This window comes from Triturus cristatus, chromosome 2_2, assembly GCF_964204655.1.
Source record: "Triturus cristatus chromosome 2_2, aTriCri1.1, whole genome shotgun sequence".
Lineage (NCBI taxonomy): Eukaryota > Metazoa > Chordata > Amphibia > Caudata > Salamandridae > Triturus > Triturus cristatus.
In genome coordinates this window covers 1,140,329,951-1,140,348,825 of record NC_140582.1, presented here as the reverse complement: position 1 = coordinate 1,140,348,825, position 18,875 = coordinate 1,140,329,951, and the positions used below count along the sequence as shown (strand labels likewise).

The following is an 18,875-nucleotide window of genomic DNA, read 5'->3' as shown; positions in this document are numbered from 1 at the left end:
CAGGTAGGTCAGCAGTGTGCGACCATTTTGGATTAGTTATTTAGTGGCTCTTTGAGCCGGGAAGCCGACGGGCTTAGGTTACGCACCTGCGTTGCTACGAGAGGTACATACCTGATAATGATTTTAGCAGCCTACACAGCAACCCTGCACTCTTTCCTACTCCCTGCTGACGAGAGGCAACAACCTCGAAACACGTGTCCAGGGATGGCACACGCTATTCACACTTGCACTCACGACACGAGCATAGGTGTACTCGCCGACGCGGACTACAGGGACCACAGTTCTTTGGGGTAACACGCAGGTAGGTCAGCAGTGTGCGACCATTTTGGATTAGTTATTTAGTGGCTCTTTGAGCAGGGAAGCCGACGGGCTTAGGTTACGCACCTGCGTTGCTACGAGAGGTACATACCTGATAATGATTTTAGCAGCCTACACAGCAACCCTGCACTCTTTCCTACTCCCTGCTGACGAGAGGCAACAACCTCGAAACACGTGTCCAGGGATGGCACACGCTATTCACACTTGCACTCACAACACGAGCATAGGTGTACTCGCCGACGCTGACTACAGTTCTTTGGGGTAACACGCAGGTAGGTCAGCAGTGTGCGACCATTTTGGATTAGTTATTTAGTGGCTCTTTGAGCCGGGAAGCCGACGGGCTTAGGTTACGCACCTGCGTTGCTACGAGAGGTACATACCTGATAATGATTTTAGCAGCCTACACAGCAACCCTGCACTCTTTCCTACTCCCTGCTGACGAGAGGCAACAACCTCGAAACACGTGTCCAGGGATGGCACACGCTATTCACACTTGTACTCACGACACGAGCATAGGTGTACTCGCCGACGCTGACTACAGGGACCACAGTTCTTTGGGGTAACACGCAGGTAGGTCAGCAGTGTGCGACCATTTTGGATTAGTTATTTAGTGGCTCTTTGAGCCGGGAAGCCGACGGGCTTAGGTTACGCACCTGCGTTGCTACGAGAGGTACATACCTGATAATGATTTTAGCAGCCTACACAGCAACCCTGCACTCTTTCCTACTCCCTGCTGACGAGAGGCAACAACCTCGAAACACGTGTCCAGGGATGGCACACGCTATTCAGACTTGCACTCACGACACGAGCATAGGTGTACTCGCCGACGCTGACTACAGGGACCACAGTTCTTTGGGGTAACACGCAGGTAGGTCAGCAGTGTGCGACCATTTTGGATTAGTTATTTAGTGGCTCTTTGAGCCGGGAAGCCGACGGGCTTAGGTTACGCACCTGCGTTGCTACGAGAGGAACATACCTGATAATGATTTTAGCAGCCTACACAGCAACCCTGCACTCTTTCCTACTCCCTGCTGACGAGAGGCAACAACCTCGAAACACGTGTCCAGGGATGGCACACGCTATTCACACTTGTACTCACGACACGAGCATAGGTGTACTCGCCGACGCTGACTACAGGGACCACAGTTCTTTGGGGTAACACGCAGGTAGGTCAGCAGTGTGCGACCATTTTGGATTAGTTATTTAGTGGCTCTTTGAGCCGGGAAGCCGACGGGCTTAGGTTACGCACCTGCGTTGCTACGAGAGGTACATACCTGATAATGATTTTAGCAGCCTACACAGCAACCCTGCACTCTTTCCTACTCCCTGCTGACGAGAGGCAACAACCTCGAAACACGTGTCCAGGGATGGCACACGCTATTCACACTTGCACTCACGACACGAGCATAGGTGTACTCGCCGACGCCGACTACAGGGACCACAGTTCTTTGGGGTAACACGCAGGTAGGTCAGCAGTGTGCGACCATTTTGGATTAGTTATTTAGTGGCTCTTTGAGCAGGGAAGCCGACGGGCTTAGGTTACGCACCTGCGTTGCTACGAGAGGTACATACCTGATAATGATTTTAGCAGCCTACACAGCAACCCTGCACTCTTTCCTACTCCCTGCTGACGAGAGGCAACAACCTCGAAACACGTGTCCAGGGATGGCACACGCTATTCACACTTGCACTCACAACACGAGCATAGGTGTACTCGCCGACGCTGACTACAGTTCTTTGGGGTAACACGCAGGTAGGTCAGCAGTGTGCGACCATTTTGGATTAGTTATTTAGTGGCTCTTTGAGCCGGGAAGCCGACGGGCTTAGGTTACGCACCTGCGTTGCTACGAGAGGTACATACCTGATAATGATTTTAGCAGCCTACACAGCAACCCTGCACTCTTTCCTACTCCCTGCTGACGAGAGGCAACAACCTCGAAACACGTGTCCAGGGATGGCACACGCTATTCACACTTGTACTCACGACACGAGCATAGGTGTACTCGCCGACGCTGACTACAGGGACCACAGTTCTTTGGGGTAACACGCAGGTAGGTCAGCAGTGTGCGACCATTTTGGATTAGTTATTTAGTGGCTCTTTGAGCCGGGAAGCCGACGGGCTTAGGTTACGCACCTGCGTTGCTACGAGAGGTACATACCTGATAATGATTTTAGCAGCCTACACAGCAACCCTGCACTCTTTCCTACTCCCTGCTGACGAGAGGCAACAACCTCGAAACACGTGTCCAGGGATGGCACACGCTATTCACACTTGCACTCACGACACGAGCATAGGTGTACTCGCCGACGCTGACTACAGGGACCACAGTTCTTTGGGGTAACACGCAGGTAGGTCAGCAGTGTGCGACCATTTTGGATTAGTTATTTAGTGGCTCTTTGAGCCGGGAAGCCGACGGGCTTAGGTTACGCACCTGCGTTGCTACGAGAGGTACATACCTGATAATGATTTTAGCAGCCTACACAGCAACCCTGCACTCTTTCCTACTCCCTGCTGACGAGAGGCAACAACCTCGAAACACGTGTCCAGGGATGGCACACGCTATTCACACTTGCACTCACGACACGAGCATAGGTGTACTCGCCGACGCTGACTACAGGGACCACAGTTCTTTGGGGTAACACGCAGGTAGGTCAGCAGTGTGCGACCATTTTGGATTAACAAAAGCACTCTCGCCTCCCTATCCCCAAGAGTTTTGGTAGGGAAGGTGCGGCACATCTTGCAATCTCTTGCCTCATGTTTAGGGTAGAGGCAGTAGATGCAGTCCAAATGTTGATCATCAACATGGACCCTCTTCTTGGCGCAGGTCCTGCAGGACTTAAACAAGGCCTTCTTGTCAGACATGCTGTAGCAAGTTGAAAACTGAGAGGCACTCAGGGAGACTCCCTTCCACACGACGTGCGGTGAAAATCTGAGGAGAACGGGCTCTGCTGAGAGGGTTCTAGAAGGGTGCTGGTGTCTGATTGGTTGTTACCAAATTCTTGGTTCTTTTGCATAATGAGGTAGATAGGCTACTAAGATATAGGCTTTAGGCCTTTTCTTTGGGCCTACTACTACTACTAACATTTTGGCACTACTTTTTATTTACCGGGGACTCCCGCCTCGGCGACGGGGAATGGTTCAGGCATGTGAATCTATGAAAGATACCCCAATACTGGATAAACAACTCTCCTAATAGTCATGAGATCTTCGTGTGATTTTACCTTTCTATACAAATTCAACTCCTTGCATCCTGGTTTCGGCTAAATAGATTTGTTAAATCAAACACATAAAGAACCTGTCATAGCATAAACCATATATGCAAAGGCACATTGTATAGCATGCAATTTATTACCATTGTGGAGTGAGGTGAGTGGCATCATGACTCACTCAGGCTTCGCCTCTCATGAGCCATAGCTGTTCCCCAGAGTCAACAGTGGTAATAAATAGCGTAATGAACTCTATGCATGTGTGAGTGTGTGTATTTCTGGGGCTAGTAAACCCCCGCCAAACCCAGCATCATATATAATTAAGTAGTGTTATAAAAGCACATAGCTATCAGACAGGGTTTCCCAGTGCCTGGTATGTATAGTAAGGCATCAAAGGATGCTGTATCAATAGTTAAGTAAGAAGAGACAGGTCTTCAAAAGTTCCTAAACTCACTGAGGGATTGACACATTCTCATCGAAAGTGGGTTGTACATTCGACAGCTTAGGACCCAGGTAGGAGAAAGACCGGCCGCTCTCACCAGTTCTCCTAATTCTGGGAACTTGCAATGAGATTACAGTTGCTGGATTGGAGGGAACGGTTGTGACGTTAGTGTGTCACCAACGATCTACAGTACAGTAGACCTAAATTGGACATCGATTTACGCATATAGTACAATGCTTTGAACTGGATATGTTTTTTCGACCGGGAGTCAGTGGAGGTCTCGGAGAAGACTGCACAGACACACACGTGAACATAAATACACACACACACACACACACACATAGGAGGCAGTGGCAGATTAAATGTATTCTAATACAGCGTGTGCCCCACTGCAATCTCAGTCTAGCAGGAATGGTATCAGAAGCGGCGGAGGCAATACCAGTATAAAGGATATGTACAACAAATTGGAGAAGCTAATGCGTGCCGAGCAGGCAAATTGGTAGGAGCGCAAGTCTCTTTCCAGATACCAGGAGGTAGGTAGGATCCCCCGCGGCTTGCGCATCATGCTGGCCCCCAGCTAGGACAGCCCTAACCAGAGTATGCTACGAGAATGGGGCGAATGTAATTTAGTGTCCTCTTAGAGACTGGTTGAGATCTTGGTAAAATACGCGGACATTGATAGGAATGATTTACTGGTACAAATTGATGAGTTGAATCAACAAATAAGCCAAGTGGAGACAAATGGCACAACAATGAAAATGCGGGATGATATGTTGGCACGATTGAAAAAAGAGGAGGAAACAATCAAAAGGAGAATAACGTACACATTCCTAAGGGATAAAAATGATTATGACCTAGGTCAGATATTTACCTTCTCTCGCAAGTAGGACGAAGCAAAGGCAGCACAAAAAGGAGACACAAGGAGAAAGGTACCTGCTTACTCAGCAGCGTCAAGCAGGGGGCTGCCAACGAAGCCCCTTGTGTCTGATTTGAGGTCCTCTATGGAAACAGAGTCTAAGACAGAGCTCAACATGAGATCAACTGAAGGGGCAAATCAACAAATTCCAAAACGCACAATAGGGGAGGAAATTAATTTTTTAAGAGAGGCAAGACGACAGACCCTACGCCCCGGAAAGAAAAATCCAGAACAGACAAAGGAGGAACACAAAACAACGAGAGGAGAAGGAGGCGCCAAATTGCAAACAAACAAAAAGAAGAACAACAGGGGTTGGCGCCGCCAATAATTCAAACAATGGAAAATGGCAACACAGTCATCGATTTATCTACCATCAACTTGGATGCAGCAGAGCAACAGCTGCTGGCATTAGGGCTCACATATAGCTCTGAGAGTAACTTTGATTATCCACTAACGCGTGTAGATATATATAAGTTCATCAGAAAACTAAAGTTACAAAAGTATCATCGGCTCAGGCAAGATAAAAACATTGCATGTACATCTTTAGAATCAGTGAACAATGCTAAGAGTTCTTTAACAGCCTCAGATGTCAGCCCGATATGTGATCTTCAGGAATTACAGACGGAAAGTAGTGAGTCCTTGCATATAAATTCTACACAACTAATGGTACATCAAGGAGTCAATATCAATGCAGCACCAATGACCAAATTTAAACCCAAATCCAAGTTTATTCCAGTCTTAACGAGAGATTCCATCGACACTTTTAATGAAATCTTAATAAAGGAAATAAGAACTCTAAATTTCAAAACAAGCAACAAGGAGAAAACAGAATGCGTACTAATTAAAATATCAACTAATTAAAAAATTGCGAGAAAATGAGACTGTGGTAGTGCGCAAATCGGATAAAGGTGGTAACGTGGTCGTCTGGCCAAAAACCCAATATATGGAAGAAGCATCAAAACAGCTAGGAAATTGTAGCTGTTACAAGATCATTAACAAACTCACTACTAGAACAGCGCAAAAAACCTGCATACAAAGTTACTGGTATGGAAAAGCAGTGGCCTAATCAATCATGATGAACTGAGATTTTAAAAAAATGACTACCCAATTTTGCCAGCAATGTATTTTATCCCTAAAATACATAAAGACAGTATCAACCCTCCCAGGCCGACCAATAATCTCTGCTATTCAAAGTCTAACAGAAAATGTTTCAGTGTAAATTGACTCATTCCTACAGAAACAAGTGAAATTGTTACCGTCGTACGTACAGGATACAACAGATTTTCGGAGGCAAATACATGGATTTCAGTGGCAACAAGATTTTTTACTGATCTCCATGGACGTCAGCAACCTCTACACGTCTATACACCACCAAGATGGGATGAGAGCTCTGGAACATTTTCTGGGAGAGAGACCCATTGAATTCCACATCCACAATAGAATTGTAATGAACCTAACCAAGTTTTGTTTACATACAATTACTTTTTATTTCAACAACAGGTCTATAAGTGAGAGGCGTAGCAATGGGTGCGATTTGATCACCCAGCTACGCCTGCCTCCATATGGAGTGGTGGGAGGAAATTATAGTGAAAAACAAGTATGCAGAGGTATGGTCAAAGAATGTAATCAAATGGGTCAGGCTCAGACTATTTATTTTTGGTCTGGCGTGGGGACAAGCAGAGTGCAGATGAATTTATAAAATGTTTGAACAACAACAATGTTAACATCCAACTCACATTCCATCAGTGAGAGTACAATTTGTTTCCTGGATGTAGAAGTGTACGTCTCCAACAACATTTTATTTTATTTTTTTTTTTATTTTTTTTTGAAACCGTTTATTGCAGTTTATAGAAGTTACAGGTATGGGCCTACAACCACCCGGCCGGCCGCTAGAGCATCAAAAGCATATTACATACATACAGCAAAAATTTTTCCTCAGCGGTGCACCGTAGGAAAACAGGAGTGATCAATGGTGCAGGTCTCCAAGCTCCATGCCCACAGTACGGTTCCATTTTCTTAATACAAAACAACATAAACAAACCACAACCGCAAGGCAACCCTCGATCCAAGTGACAACACGTGCTCCATAAGTGGGGGATCCACACCAGCAGCAAAATTCTGAAGAGGGGGACGGGAGTAGATCAGGGACTGGGGGACCGCGCGCCCGCGGCCAAGGGAGGGGCGCCATCTAGGGAGACGGAGCCGGCGAGGCCGCCGGTAGCAGCGGCGGCTCACAAATACCCCCGCGGTAGGCGTTCCAGGGGCCCCAGAGTTTCATCCACGCCCCAGGCTTACCCCTCGCCACATACACCACCTTTTCACGAAACATACACCAATCCATATGCTCTTTCCAGGCCGACACCGCAGGGGGCCTCTGGGATCCCCACAATTGGGCAATATCACGCTTGGCTATCATGTATCCCAGAGTCACCCACCGCGCCTGCGGGACTGAGTAGTCATTTGGTTCCCAGACATTCAGCAAGCATCTCCTCGCTTCAGGCAGCAGCGTGACACGCGTAACCATTCGTAGAACCTCATGCACACCACGCCAGAATCGCTCCACCTTCGGGCACTCCCACAGTATATGCATGAAAGTCGCCAACGCACCACAGCCACGCTTACACATTCCATCACCGGCAAAACCCATACATAAAAGCCTTGGCCCCGTCACGTAGACCCGGTGAAGGATCTTGAGCTGGACGAAACGAAGGCGAGCCGGGATGGCCACCTCTTTCGGAGAGGCCACCGCGGAAATCCAATCCTCGTCGTCCAGCTCCAGCCCGTCGGCAACCCAAGCCTCGCGGAGACTGGTCAGCAGACACGATCTATCGTTAATCAATTTTTTGTAGATGAGGGAGATCGTGCTGTCCGGGACATGGCCATCTAGCACTCTGTCCTCCAGGGGGGAAGACTCCGGAATGGATGCAACATCCGGGAAGACGGAGCCCAGCGCATGGCGAACCTGCAGGTACCGAAAGTACTCACTGCCCTGCAGCTGAAACTCTGCCTGCAGCGTCTCAAAAGTTTTGAATCCCCCCCTCGTCCAGAGATCTCCCACCGTGCTGATTCCGATCGTGTCCCACTTCTCGAAGCCCTTCGACGTCCACAGGGAGCCCAGCCTCTCAGACGCATACAGCGGTGACGCCCGGGTCAAACGGTCCTTCCACCCCATAGCTGCATTAGCCGCGTGCCAGACACGCACCATGACACGCGTCGGTCCCGTCAAACGGGAGTCGGGCGCGCCAGAGTAGAGCGCTCGATTATAATCGCCACCGGGCAGAAGCGTCCTGTCCATCTCGAATGCCGGGTTCAAAGCGGGCCCGTAAAGGCCATGATTAATTGCAGCTAGTTGGGAGGCCCAGTAATACCGTTTGATGTCCGGGAGGGCGACCCCTCCGTCGTACCACGGGAGCGTCAATTTAGCCAGAGCAATACGCGGCCTCCCGTCCCAGAACAGGCGCCGCTGGAGGCCCTCCACCTCGCGAAAGTAGCGTGCCGGGACCAAGTCCATGGTATTCTGGAGGGCGTAGAGGAAACGCGGCAGGGACATCATTTTAAATAAGGCCGCTCGGCCGAGCGGCGAGAGCGGCAGACGCCGCCAGCGCACCACGTCCTCCCTCAGACGCTGGAGGGGGGGCAGCAAGTTCCGCTCATAGCGGGCCTCCGGGTCAAGAGTGATATATATACCCAGGTACCGGAAACCCTGGGAGGCAATCTGAATCGGACAGTCCCGTGGCAGGACCGGGGCCTCCCCGGAGAGCACATAGACACAGGATTTCGCCCAGTTGATGACCAGGCCTGAGTTGCGACCGAAGGAGCGGAGAACATCAACCAGGACGATCAGTGACTTGCGCGGGGAGGCGAGATACAAAAGGATATCGTCAGCGTAGAGCGACACGCGGTCCTCATGCTCTGGGGTCCAGCGGAGACCACGGATAGAAGGGTGCCACCGCAGCCACTCCGCCAGGGGCTCCATGGCCAGGGCGAACAGGAGAGGGGACAGGGGACAACCCTGTCGCGTGCCCCGCCCCAGCGCGAACGGGGCAGATACTCGCCCATTCACCACCACCTGCGCCAACGGGCCCGAATATAACAATTTGACCCAGCTGACGAAACCCGGGCCGAACCCAAACTTCGCCAGCATCGCCCAAATATATGGCCATTCGAGCGTATCAAACGCCATGGTGGCGTCCAAGGACGCCAAGATGGCCGGCTCCCGCACAAATGGGACACGCGCGAGCACCCCGTGCAAGCGCCGCAGATTAAGCGCCGTGTTGCGGTGCGGTATAAAGCCCGATTGGTCTTGGTGGACCAAATCGCTCAACACGCCAACCAACCGGTTGGCCAACACCTTGGCGAGGATTTTGGGCTCCGCGTTCAAAAGCGAAATCGGCCTATAGGATGTGACCCGCTCACGGGGCTTCCCCTCCTTATGGATCACCACAATTGTGGCCAGACGCTGGTCCGGCGGGAGGGAGCCCCGCGAGTGGGCCGCAAGGAACATCGCGCGCAGGTGGGGCGCCAACACATCCGGGAGCAACTTGTATAGCTCAATGGGAATACCATTGGGGCCCGTGGCCTTGCCGGATGCAACCGAACGAATAGCCGAGGCAATTTCGTCCGAGGTGGGAGGGGCGTCCAGCGAATCCCTGTCCTCCACCGTAAGGGAGGGCAGTGCGATGTCCCGAAGCAAGGCATGGGAATCTTCCTCCGAGCAGGGAGAAACCGGGGAGTAGACTTCGCGGAAATAATCCGCGAAGCAGGAGACAATGGCTTCCGGCTCAGTGACGCACACACCATCCACGCTCTCAATCAAAGGCACCACGCGGCTCGCTCTCTCCCTCTTGTCCAACCACGCAATCAATTTGCCAGCCTTGTCACCCACATCATACAATCGCCCCTGCCGCTCTCTACTGAGGCCCCTGGCCGCCTCCGTAACGAGGGCCCGATAGGCCGCCTGCTTTAAATGCAAAACATGCAACTTGGCGTCTGTTACCCCGCTCCCCAGGTCACCCTCCAGTTCTGCAATCTCGGCCTCAACCCGGGTCACCTCCTCCCGCTCGCGCCGCCGGGCATTGGAAATAAAGGAGAGGGCCTCCCCTCTGAGAACCACCTTGAAAGCCTCCCACAGGGAGATGGCAGATGGGACCGACCCCACATTCTCATCGAAATAGCGCTGTAAGGATTTGATCAAGTCGGCACGAATGGTGGGGTCACGCAAATACCATGCATTGATCGGGGCTACCCTGCCATCCCCCCTCGGGAAGACATCGAAATGCAACAACAATGGGGAGTGATCTGAGATACCCCGTGCCAAATGGCGCACCTCCCCCACCCTCCCTGCATGGGCCGCCGGGACAAGGATGTAATCAAGCCGCGAGAGGCTACCATGGGCCCCCGAGTGGAAGGTGTACTGTTGCAATACGGGATGCTTTAAGCGCCAGCAATCCACCAGGCCCAGCGTGTCTAAAAGGCAGGGCAGCCACGCCTGTGCCCGGGGGAGGTCCCTAGGGGGATGGCGGTCCATGGACCCAGAGGCAACCGCGTTAAAGTCCCCTCCAACCACCAACAGGCCACCCGGAAGGTCCAGAAGGAGGCGCCCAAGGTCCGCAAATGTAGTGGCTTGTAACCCAGGCGGGACGTACACTGATATAAAGATAAACACTCTACCCTCCATTCGTCCCACCAGAACAGTGTAACGTCCCCTCTCATCATGGCGCACCTCGTCAATCTCCAACGGGAGCGAGTTCTTGACCATAATGCCCACCCCCCGCGAGCCCGAAGTGAAGCCGGAGTGGGCCGCCAAACGATATCCCCGCCGATTCATTGCATGAAAGGTGTTACCTATAAGGTGTGTCTCCTGCAGGAAGACAACATCTGGTGAAATACGCTTTAAATACTGCAGGACCACACCACGTTTAATCCTATCCCCCAGGCCGTTAACATTCCATGACAACACAATCAAATCCCTACCCCCCATGATACGTCAAAACAATCGGTCGCCCCCCACCGAGCATCTTAAAAACGACAAAACAGTTGCGGGTTTGCCTTGCGGTGTTAACAAACAACACACCCCCCCCACCCCCCGGTCCCAACAGAACTCCCCCCTCCCTGCACCCCTGCATGAGCCCAGACAGCCCCCCCAAAGTGCAGTGTGCCTGTCGCCCCATAGCTAAATACTAACTAGTCCCCCAGAGGAGGAGGGAAGCCCCCAGCAGACCCCACCCGACCTCCATGGGAGGGGAACATACAAAAGCAATATATGGTAAAGGAGCAATATCCCGAGCAAGGCCCATACAGTCACCCCTCAATTCTGATCCGGCGGGCCCTCCCCGCCGGCCGAGCCCCCCCCACCCCGATCTCCAGGCAAAGTATCTAACCAGTCCCCAGCCGCCTCGGGCCGGTCGAAGAAGTGCGTACGGCCATCCACCTCCACCCTCAGCTTAGCCGGAAAGAGCATAGAGTACTTGAGGTTTAGGTCCCTTAGGCGACGTTTAATACCGAGAAAGCTCTGTCGCTGCTTCTGGACCGCCGGAGTAAAGTCTGGGTAGAAGTGTACATCCATGTTGTCCAGCCTGACCGGTCCCTGTTGCCTGGAGGTCTGGAGGATGGCGTCTCTGTCCCGGAAATTAAAAATCCGGGCAATAATAGGCCGCGGCGGGGCACCGGTCTTAGGGCGGCCCCCAGGGACCCGGTGGGCACGCTCCACCGCAAAAAGCTTACTCAGCCCCCGGGGCTGGAGATGGGTCAGGATCAATTCTTCCACAAAGAGATCCGCCGCCTCCGCCTCTCGGCCCTCCGGCACACCAATAATGCGAACATTGTTCCTCCGGGCCCGACCCTCGGAATCCTCCAGTCGCCGGTCCATCAGGGCGCTCGCCTGGCCAAGCCGGCGCACCTCCTTCTGGAGGGCCACCACGTCCGTCGTGAGGCTCGTTGTGGTGTGGGCCAGGGAGTCAACTCGGTCGTTCGTTTTTGACAAGTCTGCCCTCACAAGGCCCACATCCACCAGGACCGAGTCAATTTTTTGCGCTAAGGTATCAAAACGCTGGTCCACCGAGGCCTTCATCTCTGCGATGGCGCCCATGACGTCCCGGAGGGTCAGATCCACCGGTTGGGCAGGTGCCTCCGTCGGGCCCACCAGGGATGACCGCGATGTCTCCGGAGAACCCTTCTGGAGCGTATAGCGATCCATACTATTGGCCTGGCGCGCCGTGCCACGGCGGGTTGTCTTCATCTTCGCCCGGTCGCCATCTTGTTTGGTGGACATGCTGGCCCTTACACCGTCGTGCCAAGATCTCCAAACGGGACGCCACACCAAATCACGGGTGTCAGGGGGGGGGACGGGGGCGACCACCGGGCAGCGGGTGAACCCACCGCCGGCGGATCAGCCGGGCACCCGGACAGGGCAACACCACCGCACCCCGCTCCGCAGCCCGACCCCGCCAGAGGCAAGGAGGGCGCAAAAGCGAAAGTGAAAGTGCGGGGTATGCGAGTCGCTCAGCCCCGCTCGCCGTTGTTATTCACTTCGTCCCCGGATCGCCCCACTACTCTAATCCGGGGGGCCGGCGAGGAGAAGGCCGCAACCTTCAATCGATGCTCCCACCGGTGTTCGGGGTCCGATTCGAGCCCAAAAAACGGGCGGCGCCTCAGCTCGGGTTCACCGACACAGCCCCCTCAACAAGGACAGGATATCGCCAGGATTAATTCAGGAGGTCGCGGAGGTCCTCGGGAGCCTCGCACCTACGCGGCCATCTTGGTTGCGCGCTAGGCTCCTCCCCCCTCCAACAACATTTTAGAAACACATTTGCATCGCAAACCAACATCCGGGAACACCATATTGCACTTGAGTCGTTTCCACCCGAAGCATACAATTCTTAGCATACCCTATGGGGAAATGCTAAGAAGTCGTAGAATATGCAGTAACAAATCGGATCTAATTATGGCGCAGAATGAGTGTACAAATAAAAAACGATTAATGATGCCATAAGACAAACTAGAGCCAAAACACGGGAAGATTTACTCTTCAAACCATCAGCCAGCAAAACTAAACGAATGAATAGCTCAGCCACAGAAAGCAGCGCTCTCTTAATTCACACATACAACAAACAGAAGGACAGCCTGAGAAAAATAGTCAAAAACAATTGGCACCTGGTGCAAAATGACCCAATCGTAGGGGATCAAATGCCAACTACTCCCCTGATAACATACAGGAAGGCACCAAGCACAGGAGACTATCTAGTTAGCAGCAGTCCATAAGTCACAACAAGTACTAATTGGCTGGCTAACAGTAAAGGGTTTGTTCGCTGTGTGATATGCAGGGCTTGTAAATATGGGGAAAGTAAAACGTCGTTTTTAACAACTTTTGAAGACAAACCTACGGTCATAAATACGTTTTTGACCTGTTAGTCCGAGTTCGCCGTGTATGTGCTAGAGTGCTCTTGTGGACTGTGGTATGTGGGAAGCACAAAACTGCAGGTCCACAAGAGAATACTCCAGCATATGCGGGCTATTACCAACAAAGATATTACCTATCCGGTTGCCCGCCACTTTGAAGAGGTCCATTCTAGCAGTTTGGATCATTTAAAGTATTCTGCAATAGACAGTGTCCCTCCACAAACAATAAGAGGAAACGGGGAGGCTATTCTAAGGCGACTCGAAACAAAATACATTCTAGAACTAGACAGTAAGGGCCATCATGGGCTCAACACGACGGAAGACTTACACACCTGGCTTTAACCGCAACAATGTTTTAATCTTAGATTGGTACAAAACGGAACATATAGGAACACATCTATATCCATTATGGTTTTAGTATGCTGAACCTCATCCCCCAGTTTGATTTCTCTCTTTAGAGTAGTTGTAAAACATGGGCTCATGTAACACAATTTATTTTGCACTGAAGCACTTTTAAGGGTGGAGACAAATGCACTAGCACTTTTTCAAATACATTTTGCACATAGGGGATATTCGCTTAAAAATGAAATCAACTGTTTACAGGAAAAATAAATGTTTACATATAATTGCTTATTTTGCACAGTATTAATGAAATCATGATTTTTAGATATATAGAAAGCACACCATTTTAAAATATTTATTATACTATTTTAGTAACCAAATGCGTATTTTGCACAAGGTTGATGATATTTGGCCTTTTAATCATGGTTTTTAAGCATTATGCATATACTCTTGAACAGGGTTTAATTCGCAATGTGTACAGAATTTTAGAGGTACTGATTTGCATAAAGTATTGAAACTGGTATCAAAGGTTAAATCCAATGCTTGAAGAATTATCAACACTTATGTTAACCTATATAATATAAACAGAGTGATATTTTGAAAACAGAGGTGAAGCCTCAAAGTGTAGATGTGGAAAGCATACGGGTAGTCTGTCTGTTTTCCAGTTTCACTATGTTTGGGAGGAAAAAAAATGCACTTTTAGTGTGCCATATGATCAAGGACCCTGGTGGTTCAAAACGCGTCATGACAGCTACGCACAGAAAAATAAACTAAGATTGCACTTATCAAGTGGAGTTTATGCCTTTTTTGGTTCTGAGCAGTGAACCATTGGAAGAAAGGAGTACGGAGTAGATATATATATATAGACTTATGTGGTGGTATGTATTTAGATCGATAAAACAACAGGCATACCAGCTTTTTGATTTTAAATTAACGTTTCACAATAAAGATAAGCCAAAAATAATGTATATTAAATTTATGAAGCCAACATAATTATAAAATGAACTAAGGGATCTGAAATAGTATTTATGCATACACTTTATTTCATCTCTCAAGAACAGTTATTTAACACAAGTCCTTTGACATGACAGCTTTCAGTATCGAGATTTAATTCATTTTTGCCCTATAATTTATTTCTTGAAAAAAACATAATAAACCTAATTTTCTTTAAACACTTACCTTAAACTCATCCTCCAAACCATTACTGATGGACCCTGGGAATTTGGTATATAACTTCTGTAGATGGAACTCTAAAGATGTGACCTCCAGCTCTGTGTCTCCGTACAAATAATGCTCAAGGAGGGCTTGATATATAAAAACATACTGCATCTGAAACACAGAAGAAGAAAACATTTGCTATAATTGAGGATACTTGTGCCTTGCAACCTTAACAAGCATGGAACTCGTTCTACCCAACAAGGTGCAACAAACAAACTGAAGCTACTGAAACTAAAACATTATGGTTCGAAGAACAACATTTTCTGATATCAGACATGCACCGAGAAGCCAAACCAAACCGACCCCGGCATGGGCGACACTGCAATGCTAGACATCTGAAAACAGTCCCTGCATACTATGAATTGATTAACCTCTTTCCCATGGACCGCATAGGGAAGATAGGGTCACATCTTATATTCCTGATCCAGGTTATTACGGATTCCACACCACTAAATCAATAGTTTGGAGTGCACTCAATAAAAATGTGCCATTCAAGTCAAATGTCACATACTCAATTTAAAAGCCTTTCCTTTATTCCTCATTACACTTTGAGATCAAAACAAGCATGTTTCAATCCATTTCTATAGTGAAACATCTTCAGAGCTAGTTTTATGTCATAGAGTAGGAGAGAACCGTTCAACTATAATGACCTGTGGTCGAAAATTATCTCTATAGAATTTTCTCCGACAGGAAAAGAAATCCTGAATGGAGTTTCCTCACCATATCAGGCAGCAGATTTAGGTGACCTGCATATCTTAGTTCAGTGTGTAAACATTTTTCTTAAAAGGTGTGTGAAAAAAGGCTTTCTGAAAAAAATATTTGGACAAATGACCCTTAATCTTGTATTTAGCACTGGTGTTATAAAGCAACAGTGCAAACAATGGAGAAGAGTTACAGTTCAGAATTAAATGTTGAGAAGACAAAATTCCAAAGTTAACTACATAAGTAATTGAATTGTTCATATTAAAACAGATATCGTTTTTTTCGTTCTGGTATGAAACACGAAACTAAAACAAAAACCAACAGAACACTTACAATCAGATCTACTAGTTTTAAAGACATACTTGTTGCACTTTGTTTTCATTTTACAGTTCAAGCAACAGAGTATCAGGACTTCAGATCAAATGAAGTTAAGTCGAGGATGTTCTTGAGGAATATAAACACACAAAGGAAAGAAAACCTTTCACAGCAAAACCATCAGGTCCTGCCCTCGTCTGAACGCACCAGCAATGATGCACATTAACAACGAAGTTTGCCTTTTTTTTTTTTATAGTACTGAGCATCTATTATTAATCTCTCCCCATTACAAGCATGTCCCACAGCCATGAATAAACTGCATCTAAACAATCTCCATCCCATTCCATAAAAACACACCAAAATCCTCGAAATCCAAAGAATAAATGCAGTGTTAGAAATTTTAGATCTACGATACAAAAAACAGTCTGCTTACCAGGGAGTTAATTTAAGGCTATAGTTACTTAATGTTTTAATAAACAAAAAACAGGCTCCTTACTAAACATTAATTGAAGACTAATGGGAGCGCTTGTTAGTAGTGGAGCGGAGCACTGAGCACTTTGTCCTTCAACAGGACCACAGTCACCAGCAATCTTTGCGTCAGGAGGCGCCTGCGCATATCGGCCGCGCCAGGTGGTGCTTAACAGCGGCTGCGAGCTCCGGCAGGGCGGGAGCCCTTGTTAGTAGTGGAGCAGAGCACTGAGCACTTTGTCCTCCATCGGGACCAGTCACCAGCAATCTTTGCGCCAGGAGGCGCCTACGCATATCGGCCGTGCCAGGTGGCGCTTAAGAGCGGCTGCGAGCTCCCGCTGAACTTGAACAACTTAAGGATATAGGCACTCGTTCCCCTGTTCCTCACCACCACTCTCAACTCCCCACTCTCCGAAGGATTGTGAATTGCCCAAATCGGACAGAACAGGGATGCTCATGGTCTAATCCATCACACATTACCATGAGCAAGCCTCCTAGTACTTCGCATGTATCTAATTTAGAGGAGGGAAATGTTAGTATTGTACAGGAGAGGGCCCACAGCACGGGGGAGGTTCATGATCGGCTTCACACCCTGCACCTACCATCCTCAGCGGTTCCATTGGTACTGGTCCTTGGGAATGTCCCCCCCTTGAGGATGAATCAAAGTGAAAACAACTCCGCTAATTGACAAATCTCTTCACTGGCTGTCTTTTCATACTTCTGCGGTGAGGGGCTAAGGTTAGCTGACCATATCATCATGGCAAGGAGGGTAAGGTGGGTGGGGAGTGTGGCTCAATGGTTAGAGCGGCAGACCCTGATGCAGAGTTCTGGCCAGGGACCAGGGTTCGATTTCCGCCTCGGGCTCAATTTCTTCGGACCAGTCTATTCTCGCCTCGGTGCCTATTCTAATCACGGGCCCCACGCTGCAACTCTGGGCAATAGCTTGCTTAGCCCCCACACCGGCCCCAACAGCGCTAAGGATGCCTGGCTTCACCCTGGGGGTGCCCAGGAGTGGACACATCACAGGGAAAGCCAGGAGGGGTTCCACAGCGGTATGAGTATCAGCGCCAGGAAACTGATAGGTGACACCGCAAGGTGGCCGTCTGGTGACAGTGCGCTCTATAAGTACCATGACATTTACATTTACATGGCCCCAAAATCATTAGAAGGGGGATTGTGTCGTGATTAATTTTAACAACCAAACAATACTTGGATCTCTTTTTTACCAACTCCATAGAGTCCCTCCCAAGGGTACTCAGATTCACCCCTCCCTCTCGGCTATTTCTAACTCCCTTCGCCCAGGACGGTCCCGAATGCTCCGTTGTTGTTTAGGGGGGTTAATGCAAACTCGACCCCAGCGGAAAATCCTGGTCTACTGCTTACAAACCGATTTGCACCCCTCTTGGGGATGGATTCCTGTGATTGACTGCCTTCTTCTCCACCCTAAGAGCACCCATTAGTAAATACATCACCCAAAATTAGCAAAATACCTAGGATTTCCAAACGGGAGACGGGGCAGTTAAATTCATTCCTTCTGGCAACCTGGAACGTGGCGGGTATAGCAAATAAATTGGGTAATGACCAATGGGTAAAATCTGGCAGGAATCTGATTTAATTTCTTTTCAGGAAACCTGGGCTACCGATCCCATTTTTGTTAACGGGTATCATTCCTTTCAATCGAAGGCAGTTCAAACCCAAGCAGGGAGGGCAAAGGGGGGGTTTGTTAACTCTGATCCCGAATACATCGGAACTGAAAGTAAAACAGTTTAGAGAAAATACCTCATGTCCCACATTGTAGGACCCATGAATCCGCCAACTAAGCTTAGTATTCACTATGGCGGAGGTTAAGTTGGGATTAGAGGCCTGCAGCAAGGGCTAAGCACCAATCCCGGATGGGGTTCTGATTGACTTCTTCCAAACGGACACAGATCTCTGGGTCCCTTTGCTAACAAATGTTTAACAAGATAGCGTCACTGGGTCCCCTGCCATCTTGGACGACGAGCCTAATAGTTCCAATTTTCAAAAAGGGAGATCCTAAAAATTATAGACCCATCTCCCTTATTGATACAACCGCTAAACTGATGGGTCGTCTCCTTTTGTCCAGGCTCGAATCTTGGGCGTATGATAGGAATTTCCTAATGTTAACTCAGTATGGTTTTCAACAGGGCAAGGGCACTGTGGATCAGTGTCTGAACCTTGCTCTCATTACGGACAAATATGTGAGGGTTAAGGGTGGGAAACTATATTCAGCCTTTATGGATTTAACGGCAGCGTTCAACTGCGTTGCCCACTCGAAACTCTGGGAAATCATGTTAGAGATGGGAGTTGATCAGCCTCTAATTGAATTTATTCAGCAACTCTATTCAGATGCTTCTGTTCGATATGGGAGAAATGGGGAAAGGACCCACTCTTTTAAGATCTTAAAAGGGGTCAGGCAAGGCTGCGTCCTCGCACCATTTTTATTTTCTATTTATACAAATGGTGTGAAGGATGCGCTGGGGGGGGGGGGCAAAAGGGGGTGTCTTTGGAAGTTCCCATATGTGATTCCCA

At 49.2% G+C, this 18,875-nt stretch overlaps 1 protein-coding gene across 3 annotated transcripts in view; it reads right to left on the bottom strand.

Moving 5' to 3' along the window:
• Positions 1-18,875, bottom strand: part of PTPRA (protein tyrosine phosphatase receptor type A) — a 991,956-nt gene that overhangs the window by 254,424 nt on the left and 718,657 nt on the right. For all 3 annotated transcript variants that reach the window (XM_085642677.1, XM_085642678.1, XM_085642679.1), the window contains one exon: positions 14,802-14,951. In XM_085642677.1, coding sequence (XP_085498803.1) covers positions 14,802-14,951 — 150 coding nt within the window. The remainder of the gene's footprint in view (positions 1-14,801; positions 14,952-18,875) is intronic.